Here is a 19370-nt window from a genome sequence, read left to right on the forward strand (position 1 = left end):
CACGCACGCACGCGCACACACACACACATACTGGTTTCCATGCTGAATGGGGACCAACTTTATGATCATCACTTGTGGGGACCACCCTTTCTAAAGGTTCTAGAGGTACGAAAAAAATTAGGGATACTTACCATAGCTTTGATAACTTATACACGCCTTCAGATATCTGAATTGATGAAGTAATGATTTGACCATGCGTTATGGGGACTTTTGAAAAATCGAGTTGACATGTCTTATAGGGACCAACTTTGCATAATATTTGCATAATTCACACAACCTCCCATTAGATTTGTGGGGACCTAATTTGCATAATTCACACAACCTCCTATTTGATTTGTGGGGACTTAATTTGCATAATTCACACAACTTCCCCTTTTGATTTGTGGGGACCTAGATAGAACAAGAAATATATTACTAATGACAAATAATAGGCATTTATACGAAGTAATTCCTCAGATTGCATTTGTCCATTTGCCCTTAAAAAAAATGGGTTCAATCTACAACCAAGCTTCACTCTTGCATAGAACACCTATGGCCAGTTTCACAGACCAGCCTTAAGATAGTCTCAGACTAAAGTGTGTGTTTAAGCCGTTTTAACTGAAAGCACATCTTAAATTAAGTCCTTTGTGTCCAAGTGCCATTGTTTTGTCTCAAGATGCACACCAGTAATGCTTATTTCTAAGACACGTTTATAAAAGCTACTTAAATGTCCTAACTGAACTAAAGGCCTAATCCTGGTTTAATCTAAATCCTGTCTGTGAAACCAGGCCCTAGTGTTGTGCTTGTAATCATCTCCTCAACATGCAGAATATTTGTTTGGATCGATTGATTGTTCTTACAATTGATTGGAATATTAGTGTGATTGAAGTGGATTATATGTGAATGGAGAACTTTTTCACTGCAACAAAGGACTGCATGCAAGTAATGAATTATTGTCTGGATATTTTCCAACCCATTTCATACCCACAGGTCAAACATTTAAACCTTTCCACTTCAAACTATTCTTTCTATAATTGTAATTTTTTCGGCCAACCTCCCAGCATCAGCTGCTACTCATTCACCTGATACTTATAAAAAATAAAACAAAATCTACTACTAATTGAGCTTCAACACATTTATTCACTACTAATAAATGTAAAACTTTACGGTCTTCAAATCGCGGTTCTTCAGTGCTTCTGGTTCAGCTTTTAAACATTTGTCACAGTCGCTCTTTGCTTGTACAATGAACGATGTGATGAATGTGATGAATCGCTTCATGTGCCTTTCCACCGCCTGCACCTCTGTCTGCTGCCAGGGTGTCTTCTGGGTACTTTTACCTAAAAGTGGACAGAAAAAACAATTGAAATGATAAAGTGTGTGCTGGAATTCCAATCCGAAGTTCTGAATCCTATTATCAGTATTTATTAGGTCTGGTTATTACAGTTTTTCTCAGTCGCTTTGGTGCATTTCTCACATCACTATTTACATTTGCACAACAGTTAAAGCAGTTCTCAGAACAATTAGTACAAACTGCAAAACCTAGTTGATAACCTGCAAAAGCGTATCACTTGCTCAAAATGGATAGCTCATTCCTCAAAAGCAAGTATTCATGTCAATGAAAGTGTCAGTGTCATCAAGATGAAAAGTCCTGACACCATTGTTTATGAACAAGATAGTCAAATGGCTTGGTTATGTTTTCATTATGACAGTTTATTCTGTAAATGTTTTCCATTGCAAAAAAGTCAGATCTTGGTAACACTACCTGTACATGCTCAAGATAGCACTATATACTATTTGAACAGCCATTTGAAAAATACAGTAAAGTTACACATTACTGTATTTAGTGAGGTAACAGAGTACAAGACACTGAATATGTATGTTTCACATTTTTACTGCATATGCTCTTTGCAATTCTAATTTGTTCACAGCATTGTGCAAATGAAATAAATACAGCTATGCATAGAGCTATGCACAACTGTAAACAATATTGCAGTACATATTGGAACTGAACATACAACATACAGTACATAGTACTGTAATCATTCATGCACATCCAGATGTTCCTCATCAGTGAAAGCTGAGATTCACCTGAGAGAAATTATTCAATTTAGGAGGCATTTTCAGAAAAATAATAATAATAATAATAATAATAATAATAATAATAATAATTTAAAAAAAAGTGTAAAATTTGCTTGACAGATTTTGATAACTAGTTCAACATTTTTGTATGTAATGACTCAAGCAATGAAATGAGGACTATTAGTTTTATATGGAATGACTATTCAGCATTCACAAGTATAGTTAATTTTGACTGACATGACATAAGCAAATGATAATGTTATATAACAGCAGAGAGTTGTATGAAAGCAATAGATGCATGTCCAAAAGCATTTGCAGTTTGTTGGAAGGAATGAGAAACTGCTACTATGATGTGCACAAATGACTAAATGTTGTGGAGGTTGAACTAACTGTTGTGCAAATGTAAATAGTGATGTGAGAAATGCACCAAAGCGACTATTATTATTATTATTATTTATTAGGTCTTTTATTATTATTATTTATTAGGTCTTTTATTAGTCGGTTAGTCGCAGGACATACAGGCGCCGGCGCGATCATTTAACTTTCAATACTCTTATCTGTATGAATAAAAGGACAGAGTAATGCAAACTGTAAAGGTTCAACTCTTATTTCTGTAAACTCACAATAACTACAAAATGTTGTGCTTTGTAAAATAATGAAAACAATCAGGATGTGCTTTCTGCTGTCTCAGTGAACTTGAGCATCACAGAAATGAGCCGAAACTCAGCGTATACTCGCCTCACACCAGGGTGGGAATTATACCGCGGCCACGGCCGCCGTTGCCCTACACTTTGGCCTTCATGCCCTGTGAAAAAAAAATCATCGTATGGCCACAGTGGCCTGTGTGCCATGGCCCTGTCCAAGTTCCATGTATAAAGCAGAGCATGTGAGCGGAGTGGAGCGGGAGCGAGCGGGGAGCACGAGCGGGCGGATCTTGGACAGAGCGCAGAGCGGCAATTTCAAAAGGACAGAGCGTCGCCCTATTTCCCGCTCCAGTTTCGCTCCGCTCACACCACGAGTCTGAAGCATGCTTAGTCAAGCCTGACCCTGAATCCATCTGTCTTGCACAGTCATCAACAGTAGACTATTTTCAGTCAAAACTCAGCTCAATAATGGAGTTCAAAAACTCCAAACCATTATGTAGCCTACTATTAATAAGTCGCTCCGGAGTATAAATCGCAACAGTCAAAAAATGCGCCATGAAGAAGAAAAAACACATACAGTATAGGCCTAGCCTAAGTCGCACTGGACTATAAGTCGCATTTATTTAGAAATTTATTTCACAAAAAAAAAAAAACACAATGTTACAGACAAGTATAGCCTACTTGCCTCACAGACCTGAGACATATATATAAAGCTTGAAATGTCTACTTTTAAACAGAACAATTCAAAACGAAAGAAAACAGACTTCTCTCTTATGTAATCCGTATGAAATGTGCAATTCTCTCTGGCGCGTTCACTACTGCGAAGATCGCGAGTCAGCATCTTTCCAGCCGACACAGACATAAAAAAAATAAAAAACTGGTTTATTAGTAAACAATTAAAATGTCTCCTGCTATATTTTACATATTCATAATCATTAATTTTGCCGGTTCGTTGTGACAGCTTTTAGGTGCTTTATTGGCAGCAGCGCCACCCTTACATCGCATCAGCACCGAAAACATAGAGATTCTTTTCTTTTGGGGGCATTTTGTTTGTGTTCAGACTTTCTCAGTTGTTTTTAGGCGCGATGTTAGAGGATGCTGCTAATAAAGTTGCTAGTAGGCCCACACATTGGATTCACGTTTATTATTATAGGCTAAAAAAAATACCCCAGGTTTTATGCCGTTCGTATCATTTTATTTTGTTGTATTTATCCGCCACACCTTTAAGGCCGGTCCGTGAAAATATTGTCTGATATTAAACCGATCTGTGGCGCAAAAAAGCTTGGGGACCGCTACAAGTGATATACATGTAGATTTTTTTCCTTTTTTGGAGCGAGCGGGGGGCGATTTGAGTGGAGCGCGAAGCAAACTGCGTTGAGCGCTGAGCAATAATGATTGTGAGGGTGTATACCTTCTGGATGGAATGGTTCTCTCTCTCACACTCACATGATATAGAGGACTGAATGAATATTTTGAATGCTTTTATTGGCATTTGTGTTGTTTCTGAATGCTTTTATTGGCATTTATGTTGTTTCTATTGTTGTGTGAGGGTGTATACCTTCTGGATGTAATGGCGCTCTCTCTCTCTCTCTCATTAAAAAATGTTTTTTTTTATTAAAAAAGTCATAATCCATGTCTTATTCCAAATTAGGATGTTATGGTATCAATCTGAATGGGAAAACCATCGAATTGTACTCAATGGCCTTTGTGCCCTGTCATATGGCCTTGGTGCCCCTAAAAAAAAAAGAAAAGGTGGAGGCCAAATGGCCTTGCCCCTAAAATTACATAATTCCCACCCTGCCTCACACACACACACACGTGAGAAATATATCTATAGAAAGCTTGAAATGTCTGCTTTTAAACGAATCAATTCAAGTGGAAAATAAATACTCAGATTATGTAATCCGTATGAAATGCGAGTCACTGCGGAGATGACGAGTCTGTATCATCGACTTAATCTCTGCAGACGAGAATATCAATAAATTATTACAATGTTTGTTTAGACAGTCTCCTTCTGACACAAGACACACTCAATCATTATTTTTGCCGGTGCGCTGCGGAACTTTAAGTGTGCGCTTGATCGCTAATTAGGCTATGTATTATATAGGCAATTAAAGGCTCATTATTATGAGTTATGGCTTATTAATATAAAAATGCGATTAGTTGACTAATAGCTTAATGAACGACTACTAGTCGACTAGAAAAAAAAAAACTTTAGTCGAGGGCAGCCCTAGTATTTATGTCAGCATCTATATTGCAAGAGAAATTAATTTGCACTCTACCTATAAATAGAATTACACTGTCAATCAAACAGTGATTTTTACATTCAGTCACTTGGCCTGAAATGATCATTGGAGAAAAGGAAAATATATTAGGATCAATGTCTTGGCTGCAAGTTATTTTTATGCATCCATCCACTCAAACTGCTCCAGGGGCTAGGCTAGTTATTACTGATTCGGTGTTTTCATTTTTAGAACAGCTACAGTTCCTACTAGTGCCACAAAACACCTAGTAGATTCTAGCATCAACCAAGTAACCCTCTAAACAACTACAGATGGGTTCCTGAGCAACATGACTGTCAATCTCCCTCGGACTGGGGCTCCATGCAAGATCTCACCTCGTGGGGTCTCAATGATCCTAAGAAAGGTGAGAAATCAGCCCAGAACTACACGGGAGGAGCTGGTCAATGACCTAAAAAGAGCTGTGACCACCGTTTCCAAGGTTACTGTTGGTAATACACTAAGACGTCATGGTTTGAAATCATGCATGGCACGGAAGGTTCCCCTGCTTAAACCAGCACATGTCAAGGCCCGTCTTAAGTTTGCCAATGACCATTTGGATGATCCAGAGGAGTCATGGGAGAAAGTCATGTGATCAGATGAGACCAAAATAGAACTTTTTGGTCATAATTCCACTAAACGTGTTTGGAGGAAGAAGAATGATGAGTACCATCCCAAGAACACCATCCCTACTGTGAAGCATGGGGGTGGTAGCATCATGCTTTGGGGGTGTTTTTCTGCACATGGGACAGGGCGACTGCACTGTATTAAGGAGAGGATGACTGGGGCCATGTATTGCGAGATTTTGGGGAACAACCTCCTTCCCTCAGTTATGTAGTCAAATGATATGTAGATGAGGATCTGCATAGTAAAACTAGGCGTCGTAAGCTCCACATATGGTTATTTCGGGTGGAGATGCATGTACGCACAATCTTCCGCTGACTGGGATTTATAAAGTGAATTCTGCGCAGGTTCTGGCGTACGCACGGTTTTATAAGTCTGAATATTTTTTTGCGTACGCCATTTTTGGCTTTCGGGCGCACGTACACTTTTAGTAAGGTTCCTACGCACAGTTTTATAAATGAGGCCCCTGGTCTGAGATCTGGGTGTTAAAGTGCTCCTAAAGGGTCTAATTTAGTCTAAGAAATGTGTAAAGAGTTCACCTTTGGAAGAAGGCCTCACAGCACTGGCTCCTGTAGGCATCTCTTCATCTGATGGTGGTCTGGGTCTCTTGGGTGGTGGCGGCATGTCATTCCTCTTGGTAGGAGGAAGTGCCACCTCTGCTGATGGTTCTATGGAAAATAATCAAAGTTCAACATTTTCAGAAAGATACAATTTAAATGTACTATAGAATGCTGACAATACACTGTTATTTGTCACACTTATGCACTAATTATTTAAAATCATTAAAGTACAATAAACCCTAAACCTGTGCAATTGTTCATTATTGCAAGTATAATTGAACTACATCTTTCCAGCAGACATTTAATCAAATATAAGTGCAAGTAAATTGAGTATAACCATTTTATTTCATGTCTTAATCATCTGACATGATTCGTTTTGTGCCATGACACAACCAACACGAGAAGAGAGCAGATCAGCTAGTGTTTTATGAAAAATGAAAAATGTACAAGTTTCTCCTATGAAATATATTTTTTATGGTAGTAAACTCACAAAAAAATATTCACTCCAGAATGAATGTTTAGTGTAATTTAGTTGAAGAATAGCTTGGAGGCATTTGATTCATTACACAATGAGCCGTTTCGTCAAAAAAAACAACATTTGTTCAGCATACTGAAGCATCTTCTTTAATGTTGGCTATGATGTTAGAACAATATTTTTGTCTGTCAGGTCTTCACAAGTTACGTGACTGAAAATTATGAATAACTGCAAAATGTAGTAGTGTATTTTGACAGTAATACAAACCGTCAACAGTAGATGAACAGTGTCCCTCTTGTATGCTCCCGTCTTCCTCATCACAGTCAATAACGTTTCTGTGGAAGTTCAAAGTACAGCTTAACAATGGTATATAATGGATCATAAACACCTGGTATACGAATAGATGGTAGGGGTGTAACGGTTCACAAAATTTACGTTTCAGTTCAATACGATACACTTGTGTCACGGTTCGGTACGTTTTTGATACAGCAAAAAGAAAAAAAATGCCAGAGTAATTTCCTTGATTTAATTTTTTTATTCTTTTTTTTATTAAAACTAACATCATAAAGTATGATTTTTTTTTACTTTGAGCAATTCTGGAGCTATAATTGACTCTTCTTAGGAGCATATAAAACAAAACGCTCCTTGGAAAAAGTGAAATGTAATATTGTAGTAGTTATAAACAAAGGTTTATTTTAGTTCAGATTAACATTTGAGGGCAGCAATTGTATTTACAATGTCAAGTCAAGTCATCTTCATTTATATAGCGCTTTTAACAATGTAGATTGTCTCAAAGCAGCTTTACAGAGATAAGCTTATAATTTAAGGTAACAGAGATTGTTTCGGCTTTACAGCAGAGTTAAGTTATTTCCATCTAAAGTTAGTTTTGATTGATTTGCTTCCGTCGCAACGATCAAGCAATGTAGCCGCTAAGACGACACCATTCCCTCTACACAGACTTTAAACGCGAACCTGTGAGAAACGCTGATGGCGTTCACATGCGCATTTAGAATGGGTTCTATAGTTATGTGCGTTTGAATATACGCAGGTTAGGAATTCCCTACAAGCCAAGCCTAAACAAAGTACTTGTCTTTCCTTATAAATTTTGATAAAGAATTTTATTTTATTTTGTTGCTTTGGGGTAGGAACGCGAAACGAACAACGCCTTTCCCGACAACGCCTTATCTGTAGAGTGGTAGTGGGATCCTCCATAGGGAGAGACTAGTTGGCACTTCAGCACTGCGTTGTCATCGGTCCAGGCGAAAGTCATTCGTCAGATCTGGATACGGCCTGGATCCGGCAGGCTGCAGGAAAACCTCGGGATAAACACAGACACTAAAATTAGCGTAGATGCCATTCTTCTCATGATGTAACGAGTACATCAGGATTTTTGGGAAGTGTTCCCGAAAGCTAGGTCAAAGAGATGTGTCTTTAGTCTAGCTTTGAACTGACAGAGTGTGTCTGCTTCCCGGACAATGGTAGGAAGACTGTTCCAGAGTTTTGGTGCTAAATAGGAAAAGGATCTACCGCCAGCAGTCGATTTTGATATTCTAGGTATTAGTAACTGGCCGGAATTTTGAGATCGCAATAGACGTGACGGACTATAATGCGTTAAGAGCTCGCTCAAGTACTGCGGAGCTAAACCATTTAGTGCTTTGTAAGTGATCAGCAATATTTTAAAATTTATGCGATGTTTAATAGGGAGCCAATGCAGTTTTGACAGAACCGGGCTAATATGGTCATACTTCCTGGTTCTAGTAAGAACTCGAGCTGCTGCGTTTTGGACCAGCTGTAGTTTGTTTATTAAGCGTGCAGGACAACCACCCAGTAGAGCATTACAATAATCTAGCCTTGAGGTCATGAACGCATGAACTAATTGTTCCGCATGTGTCAATGAGAGCATATGGTGTAATTTAGATATATTTTTAAATGGAAAAATGCAGTTTTACAGATACTAGACACGTGACTTTCAAATGAAAGATTGGTATCAAAGAGCACACCCAGGTTCCTAACCGACGACGAAGACTTAACAGAGCAGCCATCAAGTGTTAGACAGTATTCTAGGTTATTACGTGAGGAAGTTTTTTGTCCAATAATTAGAAACTCTGTTTTTTCAGAATTTAGAAGTAGGAAATTACGAGTCATCCAATTTTTTTATATCCGCTATGCATTCCGTTCATTTTGTGAATTGATAAGTTTCGTTAGGTTTTGAAGAAATATAGAGTATCATCGGCATAACAGTGAAAGCTAATGCCATGTTTCCTAATGATTTCTCCTAATGGTAGCATGTACAGAGTGAACAGCAGCGGTCCTAGTACTGAGCCTTGTGGTACGCCATACTGAACTTGTGATCGATGAGACATCTCATCATTTACTGCTACAAACTGATAACGGTCAGATAAGTATGATTTAAACCATGCTAGTGCATTTCCACTAATGCCAACATAATGTTCTAATCTATTTAAAAGAACGTTGTGGTCAATGGTGTCAAATGCAGCACTAAGATCGAGTAACACTAATAGAGAGATACAACCACGATCGGATGATAAGAGCAAATCATTTGTGACTCTAACGAGAGCTGTCTCGGTACTATGGTACGGTCTAAATCCTGAATGGAAATCCTCGCAGAGATCATTTCTTTCAAGAAAGGAACACAGTTGTGAGGATACTGCCTTTTCTAATATCTTTGACAGAAAAGGTAGATTCGAGATCGGCCTATAATTGACTAATTCTGTAGGATCAAGTTGCGTTTTTTTAACAAGCGGTTTAATCATAGCCAGCTTAAAGGTTTTTGGTACGTATCCTAGAGACAAAGACGAATTAATGATATTAAGAAGAGGATCTATGACCTCTGGAAGTATTTCTTTCAGTAGCTTAGTTGGTATAGGGTCTAACATACATGTTGTAGATTTAGATGATTTAATGAGTTTAATAAATTCTTCCTCTCCTATATCAACGAATTAATCCAATTTTTCCTCAGGGAGACTACAATGCACTGCCTGATGCGATACTGTAGTAGACGGTTGCATAGTTATAATTTTGTCCCTGATATTATCAATCTTATAAGTGAAGAAGTTCATAAAATCATTACTGCTGTGTTGCTTGGAAACTTCGGTGCTTGAAGCTTTATTTTTCGTTAGTTTAGCCACCGTTTCAAATAAATACCTAGGATTATGTTTATTTTCTTCTAATAGGGTTGAAAAATAAGCAGATCTAGCAGCTTTTAAAGCCTCTCTGTAAGTAATTGAGCTCTCCTTCCATGAAATGCGAAATACCTCTAGTTTTGTTTTCTTCCAGTTGCGCTCCATTTTTCTGGCTGCTCTCTTAAGGGCCTGAGTGTGCTCGTTGTACCACGGCGTTGGACTATTTTCTTTAATCTTCTTTAAGCGCAACGGAGCAACTGTGTCTAAAGTGCTGGAAAAGAGAGAGTTAAACATTTCTGTTGTAATATCGAGTTTATTTTAATGTCAAAATAAAACCAACGTAATGTTACTTGAAGGCATTATAGCCTACTATTCCTGCCAAACTTCCATGGTTGCAGTTAGTGTTACTACAGTAAATCCATGGTAAATCCATCTGTGGACACCGGATAGTTCATTTATGGCACAATGTTTCTCCTGGTTTCCACGTCAGAGCTGTTTGAACCGTTAATAACGGAGAAATGTGAATGTTTCTCACAAGATCTCTCAGCGATGTTATTACTTCTGTGGCGAATTCAAATGATTTCTTTACTGGATCTCTTATTAGCGCTGTGTAGTAACAGTGTCGTATGATCATGATCAGCTTGCGCTGCACTGGTCCAAACTGATAAACGGTCCGTCAACCACACAATAACGAGCAGTTTCGTTCCGCTTGCATTACGTTTGCCATTTGACGTTGGACAATGTTGTGGTCGCGCCGGCGTCTCTTACATAACGAGAGCGCTTGCCACACGCGACCCGCCTACATTTGAAATAACGAAATTTTGGTCGGCAGGAAAAATGGTCCAACGAACCGTTCGGTTTGAAAATGCGTACCGAACACAGAACCGAAAGCATCGTACCAAACAGTTCAATACGAATACGTGTATCGTTACACCCCTAATAGATGGTAAACAGAAAATCAAACAGAAAATCAAACAAAAGTCAAATAAAATACCACACCATCAGGATCTATCCCAATTTCATCCAAGTTCTTGCCATGGAACTCAGCTAATCTTCCTTGCTCAAGAGCCATTAGAACTTTGCTGATCTTGGCAAGTTGCAGGGTCTTCTCAGGGAGTCGATAGAACTCATGATGGATTCTTATGTCGTGTCCAAGAAAGTTTGCCAGCTAGTCCATCTCGGTGTCAGTCATATTCAGCACTGTTGAAAGGGTTGCGGCATGCTTTCGCAGTCTTGTAGATGTCAGTGACTTGGGACACTTTGCGTCACACACCTTTGCAAAGCCACGGAGGCAGTCTGACCCTCGAAAATATGTCATGGCTTCTGGTCTTGCAAACATATAGGAATTGTCTTTCAGAACCCCACAAGCCTCTCTCTGCTTAACAAGGAGTTCTAAGGCACATAGCATTTTTGAAGTCAGAAGAATTGGAACTGGTCGACCACGCTTCCCCCTTGCGATAACCCTTGTGAAGTGTCTGCAGAGATTGTTTTCCACTTCAGAGAGTGCCCAGTCCACATCCTCATGTGGATCAGAAGTGTCTCTTGATAGAAATGCAGACAAAGGCATGCTCGAAACCACTCCTTCCCTGCGCCGGTTAAAGAGAATCATCTGGGCTAGACACACCTTTGCCAGAAAAAAAAACAATTATTCCTGTCCAGCAAACCTTGCTCACACACACATCTTGATTAAAACCAGCTTCATGAGGACCTTTCACACACAACGTTATATTTCCTTATGGGGACTAGTTTCATCATATTCAACACACAAGTTTGAACTCAAACACTGACTGAAAGTGTGTTGTGGGGACGTCGTGAGTGTCCATTTTAAAGCAACAATTAACCTAGAAAATAAATCCCTGTGAAGGATAAAACTGGCCCTAAATACTCCACTAGCACTAAACTACAGGACACATGTCGTTACATGGTTTAATGTACTAATTTACACCAGATACGCATCAAAATATGCCTAAAAATCACTAAACCATGACAAAGAGAGACAGTAGACCTAAATCTTTAGTGATGAATGTGAACGTACCTGTTGAGGAGAGTTGATCTGAGCAGATTCATCATCCATCTGAGTCTCTGACTGGAGAGAAGGATCAGAAGCACTCGCTGCGCTGGTTTTAATGGCAACGCTGGTTATCTGTAAGAGACAACATTCATAATGACAAGATATTAGAACATGGAAACACAAGAGAAAAATTTGAAGCAGATACCACATGATTTTATAAAAAGAGACAAATCAACTTCATCTAAAACATTTATTCCTGTCCAGTCAACCCCTGTCTGCGCTCACACACATCTGGATAAAACCCGGCTTCATGGGGACCTTTCACACACCTTCATGGGGACCTTTCACACACAATGTCATAGTTCCTTATGGGGACTAGTTTCATCAAATTCAACACATGAGTTTGAACTCAAACACTGACTGAAAGTGTGTTGTGGGGACGTCGTGAGTGTCCATTTTAAAGCAACAATTAACCTAGAAAATAATTCCCTGTGAAGGATAAAACTGGCCCTAAATACTCCACTAGCACTAAACTACAGGACACATGTCGTTACACGGTTTAATGTACTAATTTACACCAGATACGCATCAAAATATGCCTAAAAATCACTAAACCATGACAAAGAGAGACAGTAGACCTAAATCTTTAGTGATGAATGTGAACGTACCTGTTGAGGAGAGTTGATCTGAGCAGATTCATCATCCATCTGAGTCTCTGACTGGAGAGAAGGATCAGAAGCACTCGCTGCGCTGGTTTTAATGGCAACGCTGGTTATCTGTAAGAGACAACATTCATAATGACAAGATATTAGAACATGGAAACACAAGAGAAAAATTTGAAGCAGATACCACATGATTTTATAAAAAGAGACAAATCAACTTCATCTAAAACATTTATTCCTGTCCAGTCAACCCCTGTCTGCGCTCACACACATCTGGATAAAACCCGGCTTCATGGGGACCTTTCACACACCTTCATGGGGACCTTTCACACACAATGTCATAGTTCCTTATGGGGACTAGTTTCATCAAATTCAACACATGAGTTTGAACTCAAACACTGACTGAAAGTGTGTTGTGGGGACGTCGTGAGTGTCCATTTTAAAGCAACAATTAACCTAGAAAATAATTCCCTGTGAAGGATAAAACTGGCCCTAAATACTCCACTAGCACTAAACTACAGGACACATGTCGTTACACGGTTTAATGTACTAATTTACACCAGATACGCATCAAAATATGCCTAAAAATCACTAAACCATGACAAAGAGAGACAGTAGACCTAAATCTTTAGTGATGAATGTGAACGTACCTGTTGAGGAGAGTTGATCTGAGCAGATTCATCATCCATCTGAGTCTCTGACTGGAGAGAAGGATCAGAAGCACTCGCTGCGCTGGTTTTAATGGCAACGCTGGTTATCTGTAAGAGACAACATTCATAATGACAAGATATTAGAACATGGAAACACAAGAGAGAAATCTGAAGCAGATACCACATGATTTCAGAGAAATAGACAAATCAACTTCATCTAAAACATTTATTCCTGTCTAGTCAACCCCTGTCTGCGCTCACACACATCTGGATAAAACCCGGCTTCATGGGGACCTTTCACACACCTTCATGGGGACCTTTCACACACAATGTTATAGTTCCTTATGGGGACTAGTTTCATCAAATTCAACACATGAGTTTGAACTCAAACACTGACTGAAAGTGTGTTGTGGGGACGTCGTGAGTGTCCATTTTAAAGCAACAATTAACCTAGAAAATAAATCCTTATGAAGGATAAAACTGGCCCTAAATACTCCACTAGCACTAAACTACAGGACACATGTCGTTACACGGTTTAATGTACTAATTTACACCAGATACGCATCAAAATATGCCTAAAAATCACTAAACCATGACAAAGAGAGACAGTAGACCTAAATCTTTAGTGATGAATGTGAACGTACCTGTTGAGGAGAGTTGATCTGAGCAGATTCATCATCCATCTGAGTCTCTGACTGGAGAGAAGGATCAGAAGCACTCGCTGCGCTGGTTTTAATGGCAACGCTGGTTATCTGTAAGAGACAACATTCATAATGACAAGATATTAGAACATGGAAACACAAGAGAGAAATTTGAAGCAGATACCACACGATTTTATAGAAAGAGACAAATCAACTTCATCTAAAACATTTATTCCTGTCCAGTCAACCCCTGTCTGCGCTCACACACATCTGGATAAAACCCGGCTTCATGGGGACCTGTCACACACCTTCATGGGGACCTTTCACACACAACGTTATAGTTCCTTATGGGGACTAGTTTCACCAAATTCAACACATGAGTTTGAACTCAAACACTGACTGAAAGTGTGTTGTGGGGACTTCGTGAGTGTCCATTTTAAAGCAACAATTAACCTAGAAAATAATTCCCTGTGAAGGATAAAACTGGCCCTAAATACTCCACTAGCACTAAACTACAGGACACATGTCGTTACACGGTTTAATGTACTAATTTACACCAGATACGCATCAAAATATGCCTAAAAATCACTAAACCATGACAAAGAGAGACAGTAGACCTAAATCTTTAGTGATGAATGTGAACGTACCTGTTGAGGAGAGTTGATCTGAGCAGATTCATCATCCATCTGAGTCTCTGACTGGAGAGAAGGATCAGAAGCACTCGCTGCACTGGTTTTAATGGCAACGCTGGTTATCTGTAAGAGACAACATTCATAATGACAAGATATTAGAACATGGAAACACAAGAGAGAAATTTGAAGCAGATACCACATGATTTTATAGAAAGAGACAAATCAACTTCATCTAAAACATTTATTCCTGTCCAGTCAACCCCTGTCTGCGCTCACACACATCTGGATAAAACCCGGCTTCATGGGGACCTGTCACACACCTTCATGGGGACCTTTCACACACAACGTTATAGTTCCTTATGGGGACTAGTTTCACCAAATTCAACACATGAGTTTGAACTCAAACACTGACTGAAAGTGTGTTGTGGGGACTTCGTGAGTGTCCATTTTAAAGCAACAATTAACCTAGAAAATAATTCCCTGTGAAGGATAAAACTGGCCCTAAATACTCCACTAGCACTAAACTACAGGACACATGTCGTTACACGGTTTAATGTACTAATTTACACCAGATACGCATCAAAATATGCCTAAAAATCACTAAACCATGACAAAGAGAGACAGTAGACCTAAATCTTTAGTGATGAATGTGAACGTACCTGTTGAGGAGAGTTGATCTGAGCAGATTCATCATCCATCTGAGTCTCTGACTGGAGAGAAGGATCAGAAGCACTCGCTGCACTGGTTTTAATGGCAACGCTGGTTATCTGTAAGAGACAACATTCATAATGACAAGATATTAGAACATGGAAACACAAGAGAGAAATCTGAAGCAGATACCACAGGATTTCAGAGAAATAGACAAATCAACTTCATCTAAAACATTTATTCCTGTCCAGTCAACCCCTGTCTGCGCTCACACACATCTGGATAAAACCCGGCTTCATGGGGACCTTTCACACACCTTCATGGGGACCTTTCACACACCACGTTATAGTTCCTTATGGGGACTAGTTTCATCAAATTCAACACACAAGTTTTAAGTCAAACACTGACTGAAAGTGTGTTGTGGGGACGTCGTGACTGTCCATTTTAAAGCAACAATTAATCCAGAAAAAAATCCCTGTGAAGGATAAAACTGGCCCTAAATACTCCACTAGCACTAACCTACTGGACACATGTCGTTACACGGTTTAATTTACTAATTTACACCAGATACGCATCAAAATATGCTTAAAAATCACTAAACCATGACAAAGAGAGACAGTAGACCTAAATCTTTAGTGATGAATGTAGGGATGCACCGATCCGATACTCAGTATCGGAATCGGCTCCGATACTGCCATTTTTGGCGGATCGGGTATCGGTCAGACAAGGCCGATCCAAATCCGATATTGTGCGTATACTATTCAGTGTTATTGTTAAGCCCCACAAACATTATAAAGCACCATAAGTTTTCGTGCACAATATTTTAAGTGTTCTGAAGCCATTATACAGTATAATGTGAGATATAAATTAATATTTAAGTGTTAAATTCAAGATCACGTAAACGTTTCCCTCAGCTGCGGCTGTCAATCATTCTTCATTCAGCACTCAAACAGCGCGTCGCGTCCGGTTATGACAGAACACACGATGCAACTCTCTCCAAGATGATTCAATGTTACTATTATTATACTTGATCTGTAGATAAAGGTCTATGGTTTCACATAAAACAACTTTATCTTGCTGGACTTTATTGCTGTACCTTAATCATGTTACTTTCCACCGGGTGTCTGTTAGATCACAACAGTAGAGTAAAGTCAGGTACTATTTGTTCTTCACGCGCACAGTAACTGAAATTTAAAAGAAAATGCTGAATAGACTATTGCATAGATAGATACTGTATAATACACTATGCATCATATGTATTTTCTTTGTGCTTTAAACTTTTCAATGCGGACTCGACGCGCTGCGCGCTGTGACTCATGTTGCTTCAAGAGCATCATTCTGCGCTCGGGATGCGCATAAGCGCTGTGGGCCGCACTGTATTGGAGCCTTTCATATCGTAATACAGGGACGCAATGAAAGATTATTAATAGCCGTTCTTGTCCTGTCCTATCTATTATGTTGCTACCTTATTAAACAGCTGTGCTATACATTTAAAAAATGTCTCAATTTTATAGTAGGATATAAAATAATTGCTATTTTTATCTTGTTTTTCATGAATGTATTTTACAACAATACAAAGAGCAATGTGTAAAGTTTTACCAGATTTAGTGTTACACTTATTGTCTCTAATTTGTTCTCCACTAAACATTTTTTTCACAAAATGTTCAGATTTTATACAATTAATTGTGCACTTGTGATTTTTCTAGACTAAATTTTATTGCTGAATTATCCACTAATCTAGTTTATAATAGCATTTATGTCAGATTATGATCATATATTTTTTGTTGGTGTTTTTCTTTTTTTTCAGTTCTTATCAGTTTAACACAGAGTAATAGAAATTCTACTTGATTAAAAAAAAACTGCGCTGGTATCGGTACGGATCGGTATCGGCCGATACTCAGAATTTTTGGTATCGGATCGGATCGGTTCTGAAAAAATGGTATCGTTGCATCCCTAGATGAATGTGAACGTACCTGTTGAGGAGAGTTGATCTGAGCAGATTCATCATCCATCTGAGTCTCTGACTGGAGAGAAGGATCAGAAGCACTCGCTGCACTGGTTTTAATGGCAACGCTGGTTATCTGTAAGAGACAACATTCATAATGACAAGATATTAGAACATGGAAACACAAGAGATAAATCTGAAGCAGATACCACATGATTTCAGAATTAAAAAAAAAAAAAAAATACAAAAACATTTACAATTAAAACATGTCTTCATTTTACATAGTTAATCTTTAGTTTATTTTTGTGATTACATTTCACCCATAAGTTGCAATAAGGCCATTGCATGCCACACATAACTTGCAGAAAGAAAAGTGGCCTAAGACTGTACCACCTCACTCTTTAAATGTATAAATTTTAGGGGTGGGGTAGAAACACTGACCTAAAACGTAACTTAACTTATCATTTATAGACATGATTAGATTCATAGATTTCTAATAGATTCAAATTATAATCTATTCAACCAACAACTTGCTTAACATGTTGCAACAATGATATATTCTGTACACAGTGTGCTTTGCAACATACTTGTGTTCTCCAAGGGTAGTCTTCTCCTCCATAATCATAGGCAATTTCTTCTCCTTCTTTAATGTCATCCAGGGCAAACAGACAAAGGTGAGGCTTTCCATTGACGTCAGTTTTCTTCATCTTACAATTTGGATATTTGTGGTCATCAATAACGATCCGCCGAAACGATCCATCTTCTCTTGAGGCATCAATACTTAAATATGAAAGCATGAGAAAAGGATGAATACAAGTATTACAATATACCACCCCAAATCAGTGTCTTTTTTTACTATAGTTTAGCACAGGGTTTCTCAAACTCAGTCCTGGAGGGCCACTGTCCTGCACAGTTTAGCTCCAAAACTGATCAAACACACCTAGCTGTGAGTTTCTAGTGATCCTGAAGACATTGATTAGTTTGCTCAGGTGTGTTTGATCAGGGTTGGAGCTAAACTGTGCAGGACAGTGGCCCTGCAGGACTGAGTTTGAGAGACCCTGGTTTAGCATAAGGAATATGGTGCAACTTGACTTCTTACCACCATGTTTTCCCTCGCCAAATGAAATCAAACATAAATGCAGCACAGGATGCGTGGTAACATGTTCTTCTTCTCTGCAGCTCTGCATCATTTATCATATCTCCCCTGTACTCAAAATCACCTTTGCAAAAGGCACCCTTTGCGAATAGACCACGTCCTGCAAAATACAGAATTTTTTTTTTTTCACCAAAAATAAAATCTTATAGATAAAGGATGCCAAATACACAAAAAGACATCAATAGTTGGCAGCAGTATGGTTAGGACATGCATATGATGGTAAATATTAAATGATAAATCACACCACCTTACCTTTCACTGGATTGATATACTTCACATCTAATTTGAATGTTTTGTCAGTCTTCGAAACAACATGATGCATGGCATCCTTAAGGGGGCTGATTCGTGGTGGCATTTCAAACTGAGAGAAAAAAAATTGTAATAAATAATAGTGTGAAAATGGGGAGACATGCAGAATTAAACTAGCATGTTCAATAAGTAGATAAGAATGTTATTGTAATGTAACACTGCATTACAATGATATCGTATGTATCAATGTAAGACAAGAAATCAGAACTCAAGGATATCACATTTATTGACTAACTTACTAGCCTTGAGGGCATAAACTCAACATTTTCACTTAGGCTCTAATCTCTCACAAAACCAACATCTATATAATCCCAGGTAGCCTTGACAATTAACTACTTATTTGGCTCTTAACCTAACTACTCTTTTGAACGATCTCGCCATACAAACCCCAGTTTATTTTAAGTTACTGTCATAATTAAAACAAAGTTTATTCATTTAAAGCTACTTACCATTTCAGTGTTTTTATTTTTGCCTAACGTTACTTAATTGCTCTGTTAACGATATCAATACTAAAAGTCAAACACAAGTGTGATATTCCTCCCCCTCACCCTGTCCTGACAAGTAATAAAACATAACATTACCTTTAATTTAAAGTAGAAAATAATCTACTGTCCAGCACGCGAACTAGACAGAAACAGACTTAATAACCCAATTCCTTCATTAGCAATCAATCAGACTAAACACCTGACGACACTTTTCAGTTGAAATGAAGTACTTAACATTACATTGTATGATTTTGTGATCGCTTATTGGAAAAACACAAAAACACGTCAGGCCACACTTAGCCTCAACAATTAGCACTAACTAGCTAGCAGCTAACGTTAGCCCGCTGCCTAATCTAATTAACCTAACTGGTTTCATACATATGTGCTTAACGTACCTTGAGCTTCACTTTTATCCTCTGCAGAAGTTTAGATCCTTAGTTGGCATCTC

At 38.6% G+C, this 19370-nt stretch overlaps 1 protein-coding gene across 4 annotated transcripts; it reads right to left on the bottom strand.

Annotated features, from left to right (window-relative positions):
• Positions 1-1099: 1099 nt before the first annotated feature.
• On the bottom strand, positions 1100-19366 carry LOC307154193 (uncharacterized protein). 4 transcript variants are annotated; one of them, XM_079898956.1, is made up of 15 exons: positions 19318-19366; positions 18381-18489; positions 18072-18228; positions 17560-17752; positions 17001-17108; positions 15039-15146; positions 14395-14502; positions 13751-13858; positions 13107-13214; positions 12463-12570; positions 11819-11926; positions 10783-11407; positions 6908-6975; positions 6145-6273; positions 1100-1316 (listed from the first exon to the last, which is right to left on the bottom strand). In XM_079898956.1, exons 2-12 carry the CDS (start codon positions 18481-18483, stop codon positions 10952-10954), a joined length of 1665 nt encoding a protein of 554 aa, XP_079755082.1. In that variant the 5' UTR covers positions 18484-18489; positions 19318-19366; the 3' UTR covers positions 1100-1316; positions 6145-6273; positions 6908-6975; positions 10783-10951. The 4 variants fall into 4 exon arrangements, with proteins under 4 accessions (XP_079755082.1, XP_079755084.1, XP_079755081.1 ...); XM_079898958.1 differs by lacking the exon at positions 11819-11926; XM_079898955.1 differs by lacking the exon at positions 19318-19366 and having other exon boundaries at positions 18381-19270.
• Positions 19367-19370: the final 4 nt, after the last annotated feature.

The sequence above is a fragment of the Squalius cephalus genome (assembly GCF_949319135.1).
Source record: "Squalius cephalus genome assembly, contig: scaffold_134, whole genome shotgun sequence".
In the NCBI taxonomy this organism is placed as follows: domain Eukaryota; kingdom Metazoa; phylum Chordata; class Actinopteri; order Cypriniformes; family Leuciscidae; genus Squalius; species Squalius cephalus.